Genomic DNA, 19,975 nt, shown 5'->3' with positions numbered 1-19,975 from the left:
TAGTGTGTGTGTGTGTGTGTGTGTGTGTGTGTGTGTGTGTGTGTGTGTGTAAATCTGCTGATGAATGACCTTCTTCCTACAGCATGTAACAAAGTTCAAATATTAAAAAGTTGACATGACTAACATTAATTATTCATACTTATTCCTACAGTACTGTGCAAAGTATAGGCATTAATAAATGGTAAAACAGTTCTTTCTGACATGACTGCATGTCCAATTAATAGCCCTAGATCTTATAAACAAAAGTGCTCTTTTCAACAAACTGGTGCTCGTCTTCTTTACTGACAAGGCAGCTATACAATAGGTGCTTAAAGTTGTGTGAAAGTTGGGGAATAAAGTTTTTGGATTAGAATTTTTTATTTCATTTTAATACAATTTTTCTTACATTTTAGCCAATATTAATGGAGAATTGGATACAGACAAAGAATTTACTTGAATATTAAACACTATAGCCTTAAACCCATAACGCATAGCGCAAGTCTTATTTAGCACCAATTCAGCGGTGCCCTTTTCTCGTGCTGAGGCTAAATCTCAAATGACTCCCTGCTCCCTACATAGTGCACTACATAGGAATTTAAATATCAGTTTCTGCAACCCAACGGTGCAAAATACAGCTAAGAAATAGTCATTTGGGATTCAGCTACATCCATACTCTATTAATGATGCACTACTTGGCTGTAGAGCCTAGAATTTCTAAACTTTCATAGCTAGCACACTATTTAGGGAGTACATAGCCATTTTGGATTCATCCTGGGTTTGACGCGACTTCTGACTGAAACACGAACATTTGAAGCGTGTAATCCATTCAAGTGACATTTCTTAGACTTTTATACTGCCGTTTTATAGTTAATCATACCGTAAGTACCTTAATTCAAGCCTGTGATATTAATGATGGAGTTGCTTAGCATGTTTACTATCTTTTAGGCTTTTAGGTAGCTGACCAGCTTAGTTCTAGTTAAGAAAATAAGTTGCCAGCCCCTCAGTTAGTTAAAAAAACGGGTTCTTAGTTCATCAGTACACTTGGTGGTCCATGCGAGCATCATGAGAGTCAAAGATTATTCATTAACAGCACAAAGGTTTTTTTCATACTGTAATGTAGTAATATACAATTAATTTTTTGTGAGGTGGTCATAGATGTGCTTATATCGTGGATTTTTCAACGGCTCCAAACGCGGCTCAGCAAATCAGATTTTAGGACCAGAACTATCCATTTTAGATCGCTGCCTAAATCAAATCTCATAGTCTGATAGTTAGATAGTATGCAATCAGCCTTTCTCTTCTGCTCTACTGAAACAATGCAAAGTCCTGCATCCTGTGCTTAGTATTCTCTATATTCAGGCCATGACTTGTGTGCTATCGTGTATAGCCATCCCATACGATGGTTCACTTCAACGTTAATCCCCAGAGTCTGTAAGTCTCTGACTCACCTCCTGCCCAGCAAGAAACACCAACTACATTTGAAAGAATAACGTGAGTCAGTGGATCTCTGCTTACTGTCTTGTGCTGTCAAAGGCATTTTGTTATTTTTCTTGTTATTTCTAAGACAACGTAAATGCACTGCAGTTGTAGATCAGGTGTGAGCTTCAATAAGAAACACATGGGAAATGTATCAAGGGCGTGTGCATACACATTATTCAGAATGACTGGAGTGAGGCTTGGCACATCTTCAAGCTCACCACTGAGCTTGATTATTGTTTGGGCACAATATAACGGAATTTCCCTGAAGGTGACTTTGGGTTCTGTTTCTGAAGTCTGTTCCTTTCCTGGTATCTGCATCTAATTTTGAGCTGTTTAGGCAGCTGAAACCATGTCCAGTGACTCATTACATTTTACAGTCATTTGTTGTTCTGACCACCCCAAACGACTGGCATACAAGCTAAAACAATGGCTAACGATACATGCATTTGATAATCTGTGTACATTATTTTCGCTCATTTTAGCCCTTCGGAGTCTAGAGTTATTGTTGTTTTGCTTCCCATTGTAGCGTAATTACAGGATCATGCGATCAATTATATAATCATTCGATTTACAAACGATTCAACAGGTTTGAGGTTGCAGGTCGAACATTTTATGTTTGTTTTGATTGTGGAAAAATAGCTGAAACATGGCGACGGATGTTTTTCTTATTGCAAAACAAAAGTCTATGCACATAAATAACTTTTCCTCAAATTCAAATCATAATAAAATCGCTGTTCTTTTACTTACAACCACAAATGTGGGATGGATTATAAGCTTAGAATCTGCATTTTCAACAGAATTGTTCTGTTTGTTTCAATGAGTTGAATAATTCAACAAAATGTAAGAAGATCGGGGGCTCCAGATAGGTTAAATGGTGAATTAGGGGACAGCAGGATGCAGACGCACATAGGATGAAATGTAACATATTTCTTTATGTAGTTAAACAGGTTCAAGTAAAATGTGTTATATTCTTTTAAGTTCTCCCCTGACGGTTGTAATATAGCACTGTTTTATAGCATAAACACAATTTACAGTACATTGAGAGCTAGCTAAGTTAATGTACAGCCTCCACATGGTGCAGTTAGTTTTAGCTCAATGTTGTAATTCTTCTAAGTAAACTATAGGGGAAGTCTGTATCACCCCATATAAATTCAAAATAGTTTTTTGGGGGGTTTTATGCACAGATTCAAAACAAGTACTTTTTTGTATTTTAATATACTTGCTGTGCATATGTACAAATTAAATTTCCACCCATAATATCTGTTGAGGTTTTACTTATGAGTATAAACAAAAATTATTATTTTTGCATTGCATAATTGATAGAAAAAAAAATCAGATACTGTAGAAACAATAAAAATCTTCACCTGCAAATTGCACCCTGGTACCATTCTAAAAGATATGACTACTGTTTTGGAAGATTTCATGCATTGAGTAGCAATCATAGTGAAGGCAAAGGAGCTTCCTAAAGTTCTCAGGAATGATTTTAATAAACAACATGAATAGAAAAATAACTACAATACAACTAGTTTAAAAATATTTTTCTTGGAAAGTTTGTGGAACCACAACTATCGTGGAATCACAACTGTCCATGGACTGGTGTGCCATGCAAGATATCTCTCAGACTAAAGATAAGGAAGGTAAATACGGAATGTAAATAAAAATAATGCGTGGCCACAGCTTATTAACGTAGGAAACGAGATCCTAAAGCGTGGCCACAACTTAGTAAGGCGTGGGAATGAGATAATTAAGTTATGGCCACCACTTAATAAGGCGTGGGAACAAGATAATGCCTTACTAAGTCGTGACCATGCATTAGGATCTAGTTCCCATGCCTTACTAAGTCATGGCCATGCATTACGATCTCGTTTCCATGCCTTACTAAGTCGTGGCAACAATCTAATTATCTTGTTCCCATGCCATACTAAGTTGTGGCCATGCATATATTATATGTCACCAGTGGGGCTCTGTAGGTAAGAGAGAGGTAAGAAGTCACTCAAAAAGTGTTGTAGGATGAGCTGAAAGCAGCAGGAACAACGTACACAGAGAACAACAAGATATGAACTGCACCACAATCATCTCCATTCCTCCCCATACAAACATAAGCATTTGGACAAATCAGAACTCTTTCAGAACAATATACTCTGGTCAGACGAAAGAAAACAGAACTCTTAGGCTACAACTTAGTTCATCATGTTTGGAGAAAGAATGGTTGCATGTGTGATCCAGAGAACACCCACAGTGAAGCATGAAGGAGGGAGTATCATGATATGGGGCTGCTTCTCTGCACAGTACTGGGGTATAACACGTCATCAGATGGATGGAGTGATGTGCTGGCATATATTAGAATTTAATCTCATTGAGCAAGAACCAAAATGTGGGGAGAAGATGAATGTTTCTACAAGACAATGACCCAAAACACACACACGCATCATCTAAACCGCTTATCCTACTGGGCACTGGAGCCTATCCCAGCTATCATTGGGCGGAAGGCAGGATACACCCTGGACAGGTCACCAGTCCATCGCAGGGCAGACAGACAGACATATACATTCACACACACACACACCTAGGGGCAATTTTAGCATGTCCATTCAGCCTGACTGCATGTTTTTGGACTGTGTGAGGAAACCCACGCAGACACGGGGAGAACAGGCAAACTCCACACAGAAATGACCCTGGTCGCCCGGCTGGGAATCGAACCCAGGCCGTTCTTGCTGTGAGGCAACAGCGCTACCCACTGCGCCACCGTGCCAGCCCAAGACCCAAAACATAAAGCTAAAATAAGTCAACATTGGTTTCTAAAAAAGGTGAAGTTGCTTGTATGGTCTAGTCAAACTCCTGGTTCAAATTCCATAAGAGAAACACTCATTAGTTTGGGGAAATGGTTTTCTAAGAGGAATGGACTAAAATTGCACCATAATCCCACAAAAGGCTAATCACTTCTTACTGTAGACTTCTCAAGGTTACAATTGCCAATAACAACATTGCAACAAAGAACTATTTACTTGTGGTGTCTGAATTCCTGGTTTATTTTTTAAACATTTCTTTGTTCATGCCTATTCCTAAGTAGAAAGTCAAAAAGATATGCAAGTAAATTTGAAGTGGATATATGAACTGTAAGTCCATCAAATTACAAAAATAAAAGTGTCAAGTGAATATTTGGTTGCTTGCATTGTAGCTGTCATGTAAATCTTTTTGTTGTTGTTTTTCTTTTTTTGTTGTTGTTTTTTGTATTTCTTTTTAGAGGTTTGTTCCTCTACTTTACAATCAAAAATTTCTGATGCATATTTTTAATGTATTTAGGCTGGAAAGCTCCTTTAGAACTGTACTGAATTAATTGTGTTTACATCATCTTACCAGACTTTTCAGGTGAACGTTACAACTTGCCCCCCAGTCTATGGGGTAAGTTGTAACATTTGAACTCGCTTCACTTTCAGCTGAATTGTTCATTAACTGTAAGTGCTGGAAACAATTTAGTAGCAGATGTGTAGGGGACTTGCATTGATCATAAAAAAGATTGATCTTAAATATTTTGCATTATTTAGCAAAAATTTAAATGTGTTAGTTTGTGTCCCACTCTGCCCTACAGCCCAGACTCATATCTTCGTCTATGAGGGGGTGATGTCTGGGGGGTCCTTAGAGGCCTTAATTTGACCTCTTTAAGCCGTCAATGGCTAATCTTCCCTTCATGTTCGGCAGGGGTGTTAGAGCCAGGCTGATTGCTGGCTAATCTCACCGCCGCCTGCTAATCGCCAATCACACACCGAGCGTAAGGGCCGGGGTCAGTGTCAGGTCAACAGTGAGAGAGTGAATGTGACCAGAAAAGAAAACTGAATCACAGGCTACTGCATTCTGTAGCCAGATATATATAATCTACAAAACAATTTAGGGGCCTTATAAATGCTCTGCCACAAATGCATTATATTGTAGCAACTGTTGCTAGGTTGGACAAGCTTTGCAGAATGTTGGCAGAACTCCCATTTAATCTACACCGATCAGGCATAACATTATGACCACCTCCTTGTTTCTACGCTCACTGTCCATTTTATCAGCTCCACTTACTATATAGGTGCACTTTGTAGTTCTACAGTTACAGACTGTAGTCCATCTGTTTCTCTGCATACTTTGTTAGCCCCCTTTTACCCTGTTCTTCAGTGGTCAGGACCTCCATGGACCCTCACAGAGCAGGTACTATTTGGGTGGTGGATCATTCTCAGCACTACAGTAATAATGATGTGGGGTGGTGTGTTAGTGTGTGTTGCACTGGTCTGAGTGGATCAGACACAGCGGTGCTGCTGGAGTCTTTTTTGTACATATACAGCATTTATGTTATATATGTTTTTTGAGTTGTGCACATTAGGTTGAATTGGATTTTTGCCAACATTCCGTAAATCTTGTCCAACCTTGCAACAGGTGGTTCCAAAAAAAATGCTTTGGCTTGTTTGACTTTGCTTTACAGTCTGGATTATGTCCACAACCCTCACACCATTCGTTACATTTAACAACAGCTAAATGTAAGCACCCACATCATATATGGTGGAAAGTAAACATGGTTCAATTTGAACTTGCCAATAACCTCACAGGAACATCAGTGAGAGTGAAAATTCATTAAATGTGATTATGGCGGCTCCTATAACTAATTTAAGTTATATTTCTATAAATTCTATAAGTCCCTATTGTTGGAAGGTTGTGAGGTCAATCACAAGTGATGCCACAGCCATCCAACAACACGTGTTCTCGCTCTTTCTGTGGGTAGGATGGCACCTTCTTTCCCTGCATCATTGATAGCATTGTGTGAAGGGGGAGCTAGTGGGTGTAATTGGCCATGACTGAATGCGGTGGGGATTGGGTAAAAATCTCCCCACCCTAAAAATAAAAGGTAAAGGGTATTGTAGGGAAAGTGATTTCAGCAGCATTAGACATACTAGATTTATACATTAAATGCCATGACATTCTGGTTTGAATGGATAAATTCACTTTAAACCCTTTTCAGAATTAACTTAACTAAATGTTATGCTGATGTGTAACATTGGCTTCTTAAGGTGGCTTCATATGATTATTTTCTTTATTTTCTATAGTAATATTGTTGGTTTAGAATACACATCATTATAATTATAGTGCTTCTTTTGGTTTGTTTGTTTTTTTTTTTTGTTTTTTTTTAGGTATTTTTGGTTGCCAGTAGTTAATGGCATTCACAAATTTGCATCAGGGTAACAATTTCAACCATTTTCCTGATTTTACATTCACATGATGCATATTTAGTGGCAATGAAATGGTTAATAATGAAGGAAAGAGTTTGAATAAACCAATAAAAACCTGTAGATGGTCACCCAATCTGCTGCTGGACATTTTTAAACCTCTTTTTGGTATGGTGAAGAGTGGATGACACATAAATCTGCATTGAACACAATTCTCATTTTAATCCACTCAAAAATATGATTCACATTCATTGGAGTGTGAAGTCTTTTTAACATTCAGTGTCATATAAATAATTCTTATGGTAATGAGAAATGGTTGTTGCCCAGAAGCAAAACTGGACGACAGTGGGAAATGTTATTTATGTAGCCACTTGACAGTTGTTGTTTAGTTTTTCATTGAGAATATTTTCAATTCAGAAACATTTTTGTGTTTTTGATTATTGTACATGTACATGTAATAAAACTTTGGGCCCTGGCCATTTAAGTGGTTACTTAAATGGCCAGGGCCCAAAGTTTTATTGCATGCTTTTGTGACTTAAGAATAGCTCAGCTAGTTTGCATTGAAGTCTATGTATTTACTGAATAATACGCGTTAATATGTAATATGCCTGAGATTTTAAGGGGTTAAGAAATGTTACTTATACTGGCTAGAAGCCCACTGCAGTCAGTTCTGCTATGTAGCATGCAGTTTTGTAGCATGTCAGTGTCATTTAGATGAGAAAAATGATTGTCAATTCTGATTACTTGATTTTTTTGTTTGTTTATAGCTTAGAATGGTTATTAACATGCTAACTTTGACACCACTAATAATAAAGACTACTGAACCGAAGTTACATGTATACACAAATCAGTTTTGCTAGATTGAAGTTTTGTCTCCTCTCCTATCTCAATGTGCAGCTGTGGAGGGGAGCTTAAATACCCTTTAGGCACTGTTTTGCTCATGTAATCATCATTAAAAATGTGTCTATCTCATTTGTCCTTATTACACATCCCTAGGGCCATCTCAGCCCTGGCATCTGACCTTCCAAAGACTGCCCTGAAACTGATGTAAACCTGTCTTAACTAGAGTTGACCACAGCCCTGATGGGGAAACAGGAGTGAGCCTGACTGAATGAATTCTTTCAGTGGTAAATTGGCTGGTGGTAAATCTGTTAGTTATAATGAAATTGCATGACATGGCAAAGTTTTCAGTACCAGATTAGATTGGAGATTCAGTTAGGAGAGAGTTTTATTACAGGCACAAATCCTGTTTTCCAAACATTTCACAGACAAGTCTTGATATATACAGTGTACTGGTATAAAATGTACAATAAAAGGTAAAAAAAAGACGTCTTTATTGCTAATTAACACAAAGCAGTCTTAGCAAACTCCATCCTAAGACCATTTAATGATACAAGAGTAGGAGCGCTCTACTGAAGAGCCAGAGAGCAAAGCAGGGGTGTCTAATGCATTATTTCCTTTCAGCTAACTGATAAATCTGTCATCAGGTATGAACAAAATACAACAAAGAACATAACAACAAAAAAGCAACACGTAATACAACTTGTACAACTCAGAAAAAAAAGCATTTACTTTTTTTAGAACTCACAAAGGACACATACATTGTATGTGTTAAAGTATTAACGTTTTGTAAGGACATAAAAAAAGCTAACTAACATCATTCACATGTTCAGCAGTCTGTTTAAATACCTTCCTTTTTTCTACAAAAAGTGAATTTACATTGTTTTTTGTTTTTTTAAAGTACAAAGTGCAAATACTATGGGTTCTTTTCCGTCGCTGCTGGGTGGGGGCAGAATCTCATTGTGGAATCTCAGCTGCTGCATCAGCCTTGCTTCTTCGAGGTGTTCTGAAAAGAGAAAGATGTTTACAGATTAAACTCATTTTCACTCTTTCCTAATAGCCGTCGCTAGTGACTAATGAGGTCTGGATTTTCTGCAAAGCTGCTTTGCGACAATGTCTGTTTCAAAAAGCACCATACAAATCAATTTTGACTTGAGCCTCTAATATAAAAGGATGGGCCCAAGGACAGAGCCTTGGGGCACTCCCTGAGTTACTACGGCAATGGATGACTAGTGTATAAATACTTCTTGTGTATTATTGCCTCTAATAGCTACATCACAGAAACATATCACATAAACTGGTTATGAATACAATGCCAGATGTCCGAGACATTGTTTTCCAATAGATAATAATAATAAAATTAGCTCCGGAAATATGTGGTTGTTTTGGATGGTAAACAGAGAGTTTCTCTGTAACGCATCATTCCACATAGAACCACTCAACAGTTAAATTATGCAAAAAAGTAGAAAAAAATCAGTGCAATTCCTCTTTAACTGTAGCTAGACTAATGTGTGCTTGTGCTGCTACAGTACTCTCTTTGCCTTTTATGGTCCAGATTAGACATTGTATTATTGTCTTAGGCATGTGTTAGTTCACTGATGGTTTTTGATGCTAAATAAAATGGATTTTTCTGGTTCCTATCAACACCTAAAAAAGGGTGAAAAAATTGGAAGAATTCCCCTTTAAGATCTTTTGGCCAAACATGCTAACTGTGCTACCAGTGACTGAAAGCTCGTAACTACCAGCTTGCATGATGGCTTAAGGCTTATTCACTTTCATTATTGCTAGGGACATTAGCTTTGCCTGACTGAGCTGTTTCTTTTATAAGACATGTATAAAGTTTTAGCTATGTATGTGTATGTGCTATGAACCTGTTATAAGAGCAGTATGCAGTACATTTAAAGTCAATGCAAGTCAGAAATTGTAATGTATCTTCCTTCCTTTCGGAAAGGAATACAGTATCATGGAGGGTATCTGAGATAATTTGCTCGATGATAGGTGAGGGTGGTAGGAGAGGGAGGTGGAACTTTAGAATTATGGTTAATTTCCTCACTGATACACTGTAATGAAACCAAAAATCAAAAGATGTTTTAAGAAAGAAAAAAGTCATCAGAGTTTGATGAAACAAGAATTTTGTCTTTTAAACGGTTCAACATGAAGAATCCTGCCTAATATCACCAAGGACATGAACTAACAAGGTGAAAGGAGTCAGATGACTTTAAAATTTTTGCTTTGTTAAAAAAAATTTAATTTGTCAAATAAATTGTTATTTATTTTCTTCTATGGTAACATTTTAAAGCAGCTGTTCTTAATTGTCAATACTAGACACTATACCTACTATAAAACATTGTATTGGACATCGTCACATACTAAGAAATTAAGATGTTGCTTCATTTTGACATATGATTACAATTACATTGCATCACAACCTCTAATCTTACATTTTTGCACTCTATGCCAGTATCATAAACTTTGTTTTCTGTCTCTTCACTGTATTGCTTTTGTCTGCTCTCTGTAACTCTGTGTTGTAAGTTCCAAAGCTTCTAGAGAAAGTATGGAGAGGGCATAGCAGAAAAACTGTCCTTTACTCACCAGTCTACTGGAGGTCGTGCCTTCACCTTGTGTTTTTGCCCCTGAAGAGAAGACAATGAGGAATATTTTAAAACCAAATTTCCCATCAGATCAAAGAAGAATCCTGAGAAAAGCACTAAAGTGCGAGAATCAGACATTGGCTAAAATTTTCTTGTCCTCTGGGGGACCTACCTTCTTCCTTCGTGACCCCGAGGCAGCCCATGAGCTCCTGCAGGGAGAGCGCTTTGTCGTTGCTGATATCACAGTACTCCACAAACTTCTTTACACACTTCTTTGGTTTGGACTTCTTGCGCAGCAAACGCTTGAAAGGTTTGATCTCTTTTTTGCCGATGTCACCGCTGGAGTTCTTGTCCAGCTGACTGAAGTACCAGTGCACCACTCTCTCCTCCAGAGTGTGGCTGGGGTCCGGCTCCTGCATTCTGGAAGAAGACATCATGACATTCAGCTAGGTGGACACTGGCTGACCAAAGCACATTCAACTAAGCAAGCTTAACAAGTACAGTGCTCAAAAGTAGTCTTGGGACAATCTCTGAACACAATTTACATCTGGCTTATTTATTACATTCCAAGATAAATTGATCATTTATTCACTCATATTCATTAAAGGTTAACTAACTGAAACTGAAATTGATCCAGTTATTAAATAAAAACATAACCAAAAACATTAGTAGGGGCAATTAGTGCCAAATTAGTATCTTTAGCTCAGTATTTAGTTATTATTATAGTTTAGTATGTTGTTGTATATTCTTTTAGATGACTGCTTCAAGACCACTAGGCATGGAAGTGCAAATAGATGCTTAGCCAGGCTTGTTGGATGTTCTCTTTTTAATGGCAGTTTTGAACGTGCTTTATCTTTTTCCACCACTTCATTACATTTTTCATATTTTATTCAGGAAATTTTAGCATATGTATAATCTTTCTTGCCAACACATTACCATTTTAGTCTGATCTACACAAAAACATAAATTGCTGTGTGAACTTCAATTATGCTGCACATTTCCAATACACACATATATATTTGGGTTTTATTGGAATGAAATTCTCTTTCAATTGTCATTCACTTCAAATGTACTTTCATTAATTTTGACCACGGTATGTAAACCAGCTACTTAATCACAACAAAATTCATTTATTTAATGTCAACATATTTTCAGTTTGTGAGTCAAACAACCCCAGTGATTAATTTTTTTAGTGTATCTGTCAGAATGTTAATGGAATTTAGGGTTAGGTGTGTTGGAGATCTTTAGTTTGAAGGGTGAACATTGGATTAGCATCTCAACATTTGTTGTAAAGTTAAATAGAGGGTTAGGTGAAAGTTTTCTAGCATGCTATTACTCAGTTGGACTCTGAAAGTGGTAAAGCACAATTTCCACAATATATTAACAAATTAATTATTAACCAATGGTATCATGTTTCACCTCCTGCTTCCTCCACTCCCACCACCCATGGAGAGAAAATACTCCGCTCACTCAGAGGCCCTCCCTGATCATGTGTTTCTCTCAGAAATACACCAATATACAGAGGGAAATTATGTTATGATTTCTTTTGACATTACAGCTAATGTTGCTTCTAGACTGGACTTAGTTAGGCAGCAAAATGACCAATTCCCATTTTAAGCAGAACAATAAAGTATAACTGAACTTACATAGCTTGGATTTTAACCCCTTAAACTCTAATGGCATGTATGTAGCTCACACTTTAGTTCTTCACTCTCTTAACTACATACGTTAACAAATAATTTCATTACAGTTAACAAATAATTTGTTACAGCTACTGAATGATTCATAGTTGATGATAGATAAATAATTAATAGATTATAATAGTTTAAGGGGTTAAAGAATATGTAAAGTCTGCCTGTATATTCAGCTTTTAAATTTGATATGAGCAGCTTTTGAGTCCAACACTGCTGTTTAACTCATAATGGACTTTTACTAAGATTGCAATCTTCCTATTAAACATGACAAAAACCTCTTGGCCTCCTAATGGTTCTTTAGTGCTCTTTGCAATGTGAAGAACCGGGCCAGCTCAGAAATGATCTGAATAACATTAAGACCTTTGGACGTTGTGGCATTAGTTGTGGTTGTGGTGTACTGGTGGATTTCCACAAAAGTGACTGTTTCTTGCTTCGGAACCAACACCACACCACAATTGCCCAATATCTCTCATTTTTGAAAGGAAGGGATGGAAATGCTCACATACTGTAGGGTCCAAAGCTCTGAGCCTGCTACCAAGAACTGCTTTTATTTTCCTCATTTATCAAAAACTAATAAAACTTTCATCCAGCTGATAATTCTTCTTTGACTCAAGTTGATACTTCAAGTAATTCAAGAAGTACTTCAACCAGAGACAAATATTTTCTTTCCGTCATTTGAGAAAGACAAAAACGGTCGCTAAAGGCTATTGATTGGCATCTTTGGGAAAGCTTGAAAAGGGGGAAAATGAAACATACTAAGCCATTTCAACACATCCTGTAAGCTCTGAAATACAACGGGAATAATGTGGATAATGGGATTTCTCAATGCTAATGCACAGCTCCTTTGATATGGATCTCAGAAAGCTAAAAATGTATCAGAAAAAGAGTTACCAACTACCATTTTGAACAAGCAAACACTGAAACACTTCTCTGATGAAACAAATCAATAATAAGTGTTTCCACGGTGATGTGAATTGTGTTCTTATTGTGTGTAGCTCACAACTTATCAACAGAGGCAACATGGAGCTTCTTTTACACTGTGGTAGACAACACAGTAGCACACAGAGAGCATGAGTGAGTATACACACGCATTCAGAATGCAATTCAGATTGGCATGGAAGGGCTTATTTTTGACTTGAATGAAACAATAAAAGGTGACTGAAGTATGATATACATGCAGTCATATGCAAAAGTCTGGGCCCTTCTGTCAAATTACACATTTTGTTGACTTTCTAAGTGAAAATAAATTAACACACCCTCTCCAGAGAACACACTTCTGCACATTTTAATGCATGATTACTGTTTACTTTCGGAATTTAACATATTGGGGAAAAAATAAGACATATGTGGCCTGTCAGAAAGTTATAGCACATATTTCAGTTTATGTTTTTTCCCCCAAACTTTTTCAAACTTTATATGACATATTTAAGGTTAGGGTTTAAGGTGTTAACTTATTTTACTTAAAACACGTCATTTGACGGAGCTGTTTAAAGTTTTGCATATGACTGCACTCATGTTTTTTGTTAGATATTTGTTAGATGTTCACATAAGCAAGTGAGCAGGTGCTTGTTTACCTTCCAGCAGCAGCTGGATCAGTGACTGCATGAACCATGTCTGTAGACAGCGCGTCCAAAACACTCGTCAGAAACTCCCTTTTCTTGGCTCCAGGACATCCTGCAACATATAGAGGTGGTCTGATTAAGCATGCAATGCTAATCCATTTTAAATCAATTTTAAGCAATAGCAAACACATGGTGTAATTTCATAATCATTGTTTCTCCCTCAAAGCTCACTGAAACAAGTAGAAAAAAGGTGTTTATTACAGGTGTTGATTCCAAACTTTCAATCAATACCATGTTTATATTTGTCAGTATGAGATATATTATTATTATTTCAATTTGGTGAAGTTATAGCTATTGATCTGTGGAAGGAAAAACATTATTTTACATTCTTGTTGTATTTTTGTCATGTTTTTAGTTCTGAAACAAATCTGCCACTAACAGGATTTGTATAAATGTAATTTATTACATAATTGTAATTATGTAATTACTATGTAATTATATGTACAATTACATAATTACATTTCAAAAGTAAAGTAAAACAACTAGGATCAGCTTCCCAGACAGGGGTTAAGCCTAGCCTTAGACTACACAGCATTCAATCTAGAGATTCTCCATTAAATGGACAATGTAACCCAGGACAAGGCTTAATCCATGATGGTGAAAGCAATTCCTAGTGGAATAACTCTACATTTACCAAAGTTAAGAAGTATGTAAAGGAATGAAGTAGATATATGTAAAGAAGAAAAACAACACAAGCCATTCCATGTCATGGTGGTCAGTATAGGTGGCCCAATAAGCTGTATGTGAGGGTGTAAAAATAACAGACGGTGTGCAATTTTAACAGCACTAACACATAAAGCTGGAAGAGAGACTTAGAAACACTCACACCTTTCCATCATAAGAAGGGAAGAGGACACCTGCCAATCATTCAGAGCATTTTATTGGCACAGGTAACAACAGCTTAGCACGACTGGAAAAATCAGCAAACACACACCCCCAGTGCTAACATATACAGCACTGGGCAAAAGTCAGAGACCAACCACCATGTATTTCATTTCCAGTCAAAACAGCCAAGTTATTCATTTTTCAGTGTCAGGTAAAAAACAGAAAACATATATTTAACAGAAAATCATACAGAAACCTCAAAACCTGAAATATAATATCTTTTTTCAGTATGTAATGTGTCCACTCAGCCTTTTTTATAGCTTTCATTCTTTTCAGTAGACTCGCTTTCAGTTTTTCAAAGACATCAGCAGGGATATTTTTCCAATCCTCCAAAGTTCAGTCTTAGAAGTTGGTTACATTTTTTGCTACTCACAATCTGGACTCTGGGCTGGTCAGTCCATTGTTCTAAAAACACCAGCAGCATTTTTGTTTGATTTGTAGATGTTTATCTTTCTTGTCTGTTTAAAGTTTTGTTCCAACATGCATTATAAACTACATTCTTTCTTTTATTTTCTTATTATTAAAAACATCTTAGAGTAGAGAAATACATTTTTTCCCACTATATGTCAGCTGTTATTCTAGGTGTATGGAGTAAATTTTATACTTTTCTTGTGTACCTTCTTGGAAATACCACAATGGTGTCTTGGTGCTGCTGTTTGGTTAATGTTTTAACATTAATATTTGGTTTGTAGGAATGGTTATAACTAGGCATCAAGAAAAATTCCACATTTTTCCAAAATATATGCAGAATAGTTTGATGTTGAATGCTCCATTCCAGAGAAACCCAGTCAAATTGTTCACAATGGTGGTGATAGGAACCAGACTTTTGAAGAGTGTAATGCATCTAAAAGTTACCTCACATGCTACTTTTTAATACTACATACAAAAACTCAGAAGACAGTAGGCTCAGTGGTCATTTTGAATAGTAAATAAAATGTTTGTATTTGTGTTGTAGACATCATGGCCGCTGGTTTCTATCACCACCACTGTGAAAAAAGTCAGTAAGTTTCTCTAGAATGAAAAATTTCACATCAACATCTACAATCATCATCATCAACAAGTTATTGCAAAACCAGCAAAGAAAACATTCCCATTCATTAAACAGACTATAAAACACTAGGTGTCCCCAAACTTTGGGCATGCAGTGCAGCCTTTATGGCTTTTCAGAGAGCAGCCGAACCCAAGGCTATCAACCCAGTGCTTTCATTTACCATTACCAGCAGCCTGCCAGGGAAAACATCATCAATAAACAAACCATAGGGTGAAGAAACTCCAACTGGAGCGACCCTAATGATAGTAATGGAGTGGATGGCTGTTTAATTGCAGCTAGGAGGCCCAGGGTGGGGCGGTGTGGATTTTCTAAGAGGGGTGGGGAGATGCAGGATCTCCCTGAAGCTTTTTCTTGTTCTCACACTCATCATTTTGCCCTCTCCAACTCTTTATACCATCCCAGTCAAAACTTACACATGGCTTTTCCATATTTTCACCATTTTCCACATTGTATGACATCAGTAGAGATACTGAAACTATGTAATAGCATATCATTGCTATTGTGACAAAATCTTGCACCTCTGAAATGGTAACTTCACAGAAGGAAAAATGTTTTTAACTTTGAATGGAAGTTGATGGAACAAGATTTGTTTCAAAGTAATTTTGGAGAATTCACTCATCATGAAATTTTAACACAATGGCAATAATAATCTATGTGTAATCTGAATACTGACTTTTTCTGTAACTATAACAGAATCCAGTCATCTTTTTTTGGAATCCCTACATGTATTCCATTACTACCCGAGTCTGCTTGATGTTATTTTAAGGGGATTCATTAGCAGCCACCTGGAATACTTTTTCAACAGGCTTAATGAAGATACACATATACATATGCTAAGACCTTACTGGCTATGTGTTTGGGGAGGTGGGTTTTATGAAACAATTCAGTTTAAAAATGCTTTGCAAATTCATCAACTTTGCTGGATACATTTGTCTCAGAAGCAGATTTAGAAAATGTAAATTAAGACTTTGGATCAAAACTTCATTTCAAATAGATTTGTCCAAACTTGTCACTGGTACTGTAACTTGAATATAAAATATCTATGGCATCATTTTTGAACATAAAATGTATGCTAAGGTAATACATTCTCACATGGAAAAAAATGGTATTTATAATGGTATTTATAGTGGTCTTGGGCGTTTTTCACAGCTAGTTAATTTGCTAAACTCCGAACCAGAGTTTGGCTTTTTGTGATGCTACATCTTTTTCATTTAGTTTGGATGATTTCAGAATGCAATGGCTAAAGTGGACCAAATAAGTGAGTGCTTGTTTATTGGTCGAATTTTCCAGGGATGCAAGCACTCTGTTACACTCACAATTGCCACCATTTAAGCCAAAAAGACATTTAAGCAGAGGCACAATGTTTTTATGTATCGCAGTCAAAGCAATAATACTTAACCATGCTTGACATCTGCTTCTTAATGATTGACCACTATTAATTTGTGTGGTGCAGACCTGAGTATGGGTGGAGTGTTCACGCTCAAAACCAACCAAACTAAAAAAAACATTTAACAGGTCTACACCAAATAAAGTAAGTGTGAAAGCACGCTTAGACACAAACTGATCTTTCAATGCTCCACCCACAAAACTTTTTTCATAGCAACTGTTGCTAGGTTAGACAAGCTTTACATAATTTTGGCAGAAATTCCATTCAATGAGAAAGGTTTTTGCCAAAACCACTAAATTTGGAGTGTTATTAATTTCAAAAATATTTATTTTGAATGTGTACGAATTGTCACTCTGGTAGGGTAGATCAGTGATTTTGTCATGTAATTGAGCTAAAGAAGCATGGAAGCAAAAGTAAATGACATCTTGTTTAGATTAACAACAACACAGGCTTGTGAAATCTCAATGTAATGTAGCGACTCTAAACTCCAACCTACATTCCATTGGAATTCCATTTGAAGGCAGAGCATGAACAAGTCAAGCCTTTTAATCAGAATGTGTTTAAGATGATCAAAGACTTTTAATGCCTGTCTAAAAATATTCAGACAGCCCTACTTTTAGGTGCATCTATTGCTGACACAGGTGTTCAACTGGGCAGGCACAGTTATAATCTGCATAGAGAGCATTGCCTGTAGAACGGGAAGCTCTAACCTCAACTCAATGCCAAGTGTCACCTAAAGGGGTATAAAATCCCCAGCACTGAGCTGTGGAGCAGTGGAACTGCATTTTCTAGAGTGATCAAGCTCCATCCAGTACTTTGGGATGAGTTGGAATGGTCTTTGTAATCCAGAACTCATCAAACATTAGTATCTGACCTCACTAATGCTGAATGTGGCTGAATGCAATCAAATTCCTACACCTAGTGTAGCCTTTCCAGAACAGTAGAGACTGTTACTGCAGCAAAGATGGACAAACTCCCCATTAACACCCCTGTCATTAGAAAAAAACATCGGATTAGCAGATGTCTATAAACTACTGTACAATCAGATGCATCCAAACTAACTGGTGTTGTACATCCATCACTCGCTGGTCCTAGATGACGTAATGTGTGTGGGGGTGGTGGGCGAAGGCTGAAGTGTTTACGGCTAGACCCCAAGGCTAGATTCTCCGGTGCTGGAGATAATTGTATGGTACGGGCTTCTCCAACAGGTGTGTGAGGCAGACGGAGGCAGATCCTCCAGTAAACACACATCTTCAAGACCCGTGCGCAGATACGTAGAACGTAGAAAGGTTTAATAGAGCAGGTCAGTAGAGGCCTCACGCATTTTGAGCTGTTCAAGAAATGCTGCGAGGCTTTATGGGGCCTGAGCTTGAGTCGAAGTCTGTTCTCACGGGCCGAGGTCCAATAAAAGATCTCGCCCACCTGTTCAAGTGGGAGTTAGGCTGCATTCTTACTTCTCTGCTTTAAAAAGAATGTCTAGTCACTCCCTCACAATGAAAATCATCTCCTCTTGTAGTCAATGCTTTATGGTGCCTTCAACCTTGAGTTTTGGCCAGGAAATCTAACACAGAACAAGTTTGGGTTGGACAAGGAAAGTTCAGATGAGGTAGTGCTAAAAAAATGCCTAGTCTATTGAGCCATATGCTTAATTTACAATACTTAACTGTGTGACCACTTAAGCTGCAGGCTTATTGTTAGTTATTAACCTTAAGATATATTTACAGGGTGGCACGGTGGCGCAGTGGGTAGCACTGACGCCTCACAGCAAGAATGGCCCGGGTTCGATTCCCGGCCGGGCGACCGGAGTCATTTCTGTGTGGAGTTTGCCTGTTCTCCCCGTGTCTGCGTGGGTTTCCTCCGGGTACTCCGGTTTCCTCCCACAGTCCAAAAACATGCAGTCAGGCCAATTGGACATGCTAAAATTGGCCCTAGGTGTGTGTGTGACTGTGTATGTCTGTTTGTCTGCCCTGCGATGGACTGGCGACCTGTCCAGGGTGCATCCTGCCTTCTGCCCAATGACGGCTGGGATAGGCTCCAGCACCCCACCGTGACCCAGAAGGATAAGCGGTTTAGATGATGTATGTATATTTACATTAATGGCATTTGGCAGACACTCTTACAATTTTACATTGTACACAGGTAGGCGAAGGTAGTTTTAGGAGTCTTGCCCAACGACTCCTATTGGAATAGAGTAGGGGGATTGAACCCCTGTCTACAGTGTAGATGGCAGAGGTGTTAGCCACTACACCATACTAACCATATATTGAGTTCTTCATAATATAGCTGGAACAAATGCCAACCACTTTTGGTTAGGGTCCCATATGTCAATACAATGTCATCCACTATAAGATAATATGATGAATGACACCTTGAGCAAACTGACATAAGCTATTCATAAATACTCATAGCAGTATTAATTTTTGAACACTATTTAATGATTATGTACATCATAAAGTCCCTACGTAGGCAGCCTTTAAATAAAGTGATAACCTTTTTCTTTCTGTGAAACAACACTATACACAAAAATAACCTTTTATCAAAATAAAATCATTAACAAATCATAATAAAATATTTCCTCTTGTACTTGTGAACACAAATGTGAAACTGAAAGTTTTGAATTAACTTTTAGCAGCATTTCTGCTATGAGAGGAAAAAATAATATTGAATAACTAGAAGGTGAACGAAATTTAAGTTAACTGGGCAAAGTTGTTGCTATGAAACCCCAGGTGGTTGTTAAGGTGTTGCTAGGCCATTGCTATGGTATCCTTGGTGGTAGCTAAGGTGTTAATAGGCCAATAAATTGGTATCCTAGACTGCTAATGACTGTTAAGCCGTTAACATGGTTTCCCAGGTGGTTGCTAATATTTGTGTACATATATATGTATATGTATATGTGTAAGTGTTAGTGTTAAAGATGTTCTTTGTGATGTCATTCATAGCAGTTACATTTGAATTTTCTCAACATTCTGCAATTCATTTCCTATGAGATATATATATATATATATATATATATATATATATATATATATATGTTTTACCAATTGCTGTGCAAAAACTGTAGGTATGAGCAAAAGCGCAAGCGCACTATTCTTATATAGGCTCTACAATCTTGCAAAGGTTCTAGCTCACAAACTGTGACCCATGAAAATGGTACAAAAAAAGTAAAATGAGAAAATGAAGCACAGTAAGATGACTTTGTCAAGCCAACTTCAATACATCATGCTCTTGTTATTGCTGGCAATAATTGCA

The 19,975-nt window shown here is 37.4% G+C and overlaps 1 protein-coding gene across 2 annotated transcripts in view; it reads right to left on the bottom strand.

Annotated features, from left to right (window-relative positions):
• Positions 1-7,866: 7,866 nt before the first annotated feature.
• Positions 7,867-19,975, bottom strand: part of smoc2 (SPARC related modular calcium binding 2) — a 66,334-nt gene continuing 54,225 nt past the window's right edge. For both annotated transcript variants that reach the window (XM_036575092.1, XM_036575093.1), the window contains exons 10-13: positions 13,356-13,455; positions 10,260-10,507; positions 10,089-10,129; positions 7,867-8,502 (exon numbers count right to left, since the gene is read on the bottom strand). In XM_036575092.1, the coding sequence (XP_036430985.1) occupies positions 8,479-8,502; positions 10,089-10,129; positions 10,260-10,507; positions 13,356-13,455 (413 nt within the window). In that variant the 3' untranslated portion in view covers positions 7,867-8,478. The remainder of the gene's footprint in view (positions 8,503-10,088; positions 10,130-10,259; positions 10,508-13,355; positions 13,456-19,975) is intronic.

The sequence above is a fragment of the Colossoma macropomum genome, unplaced genomic scaffold (assembly GCF_904425465.1).
Source record: "Colossoma macropomum unplaced genomic scaffold, Colossoma_macropomum, whole genome shotgun sequence".
In the NCBI taxonomy this organism is placed as follows: domain Eukaryota; kingdom Metazoa; phylum Chordata; class Actinopteri; order Characiformes; family Serrasalmidae; genus Colossoma; species Colossoma macropomum.
Note: the sequence above shows the minus strand (reverse complement) of the source record. Positions and strands in the feature narration are given on the sequence as shown.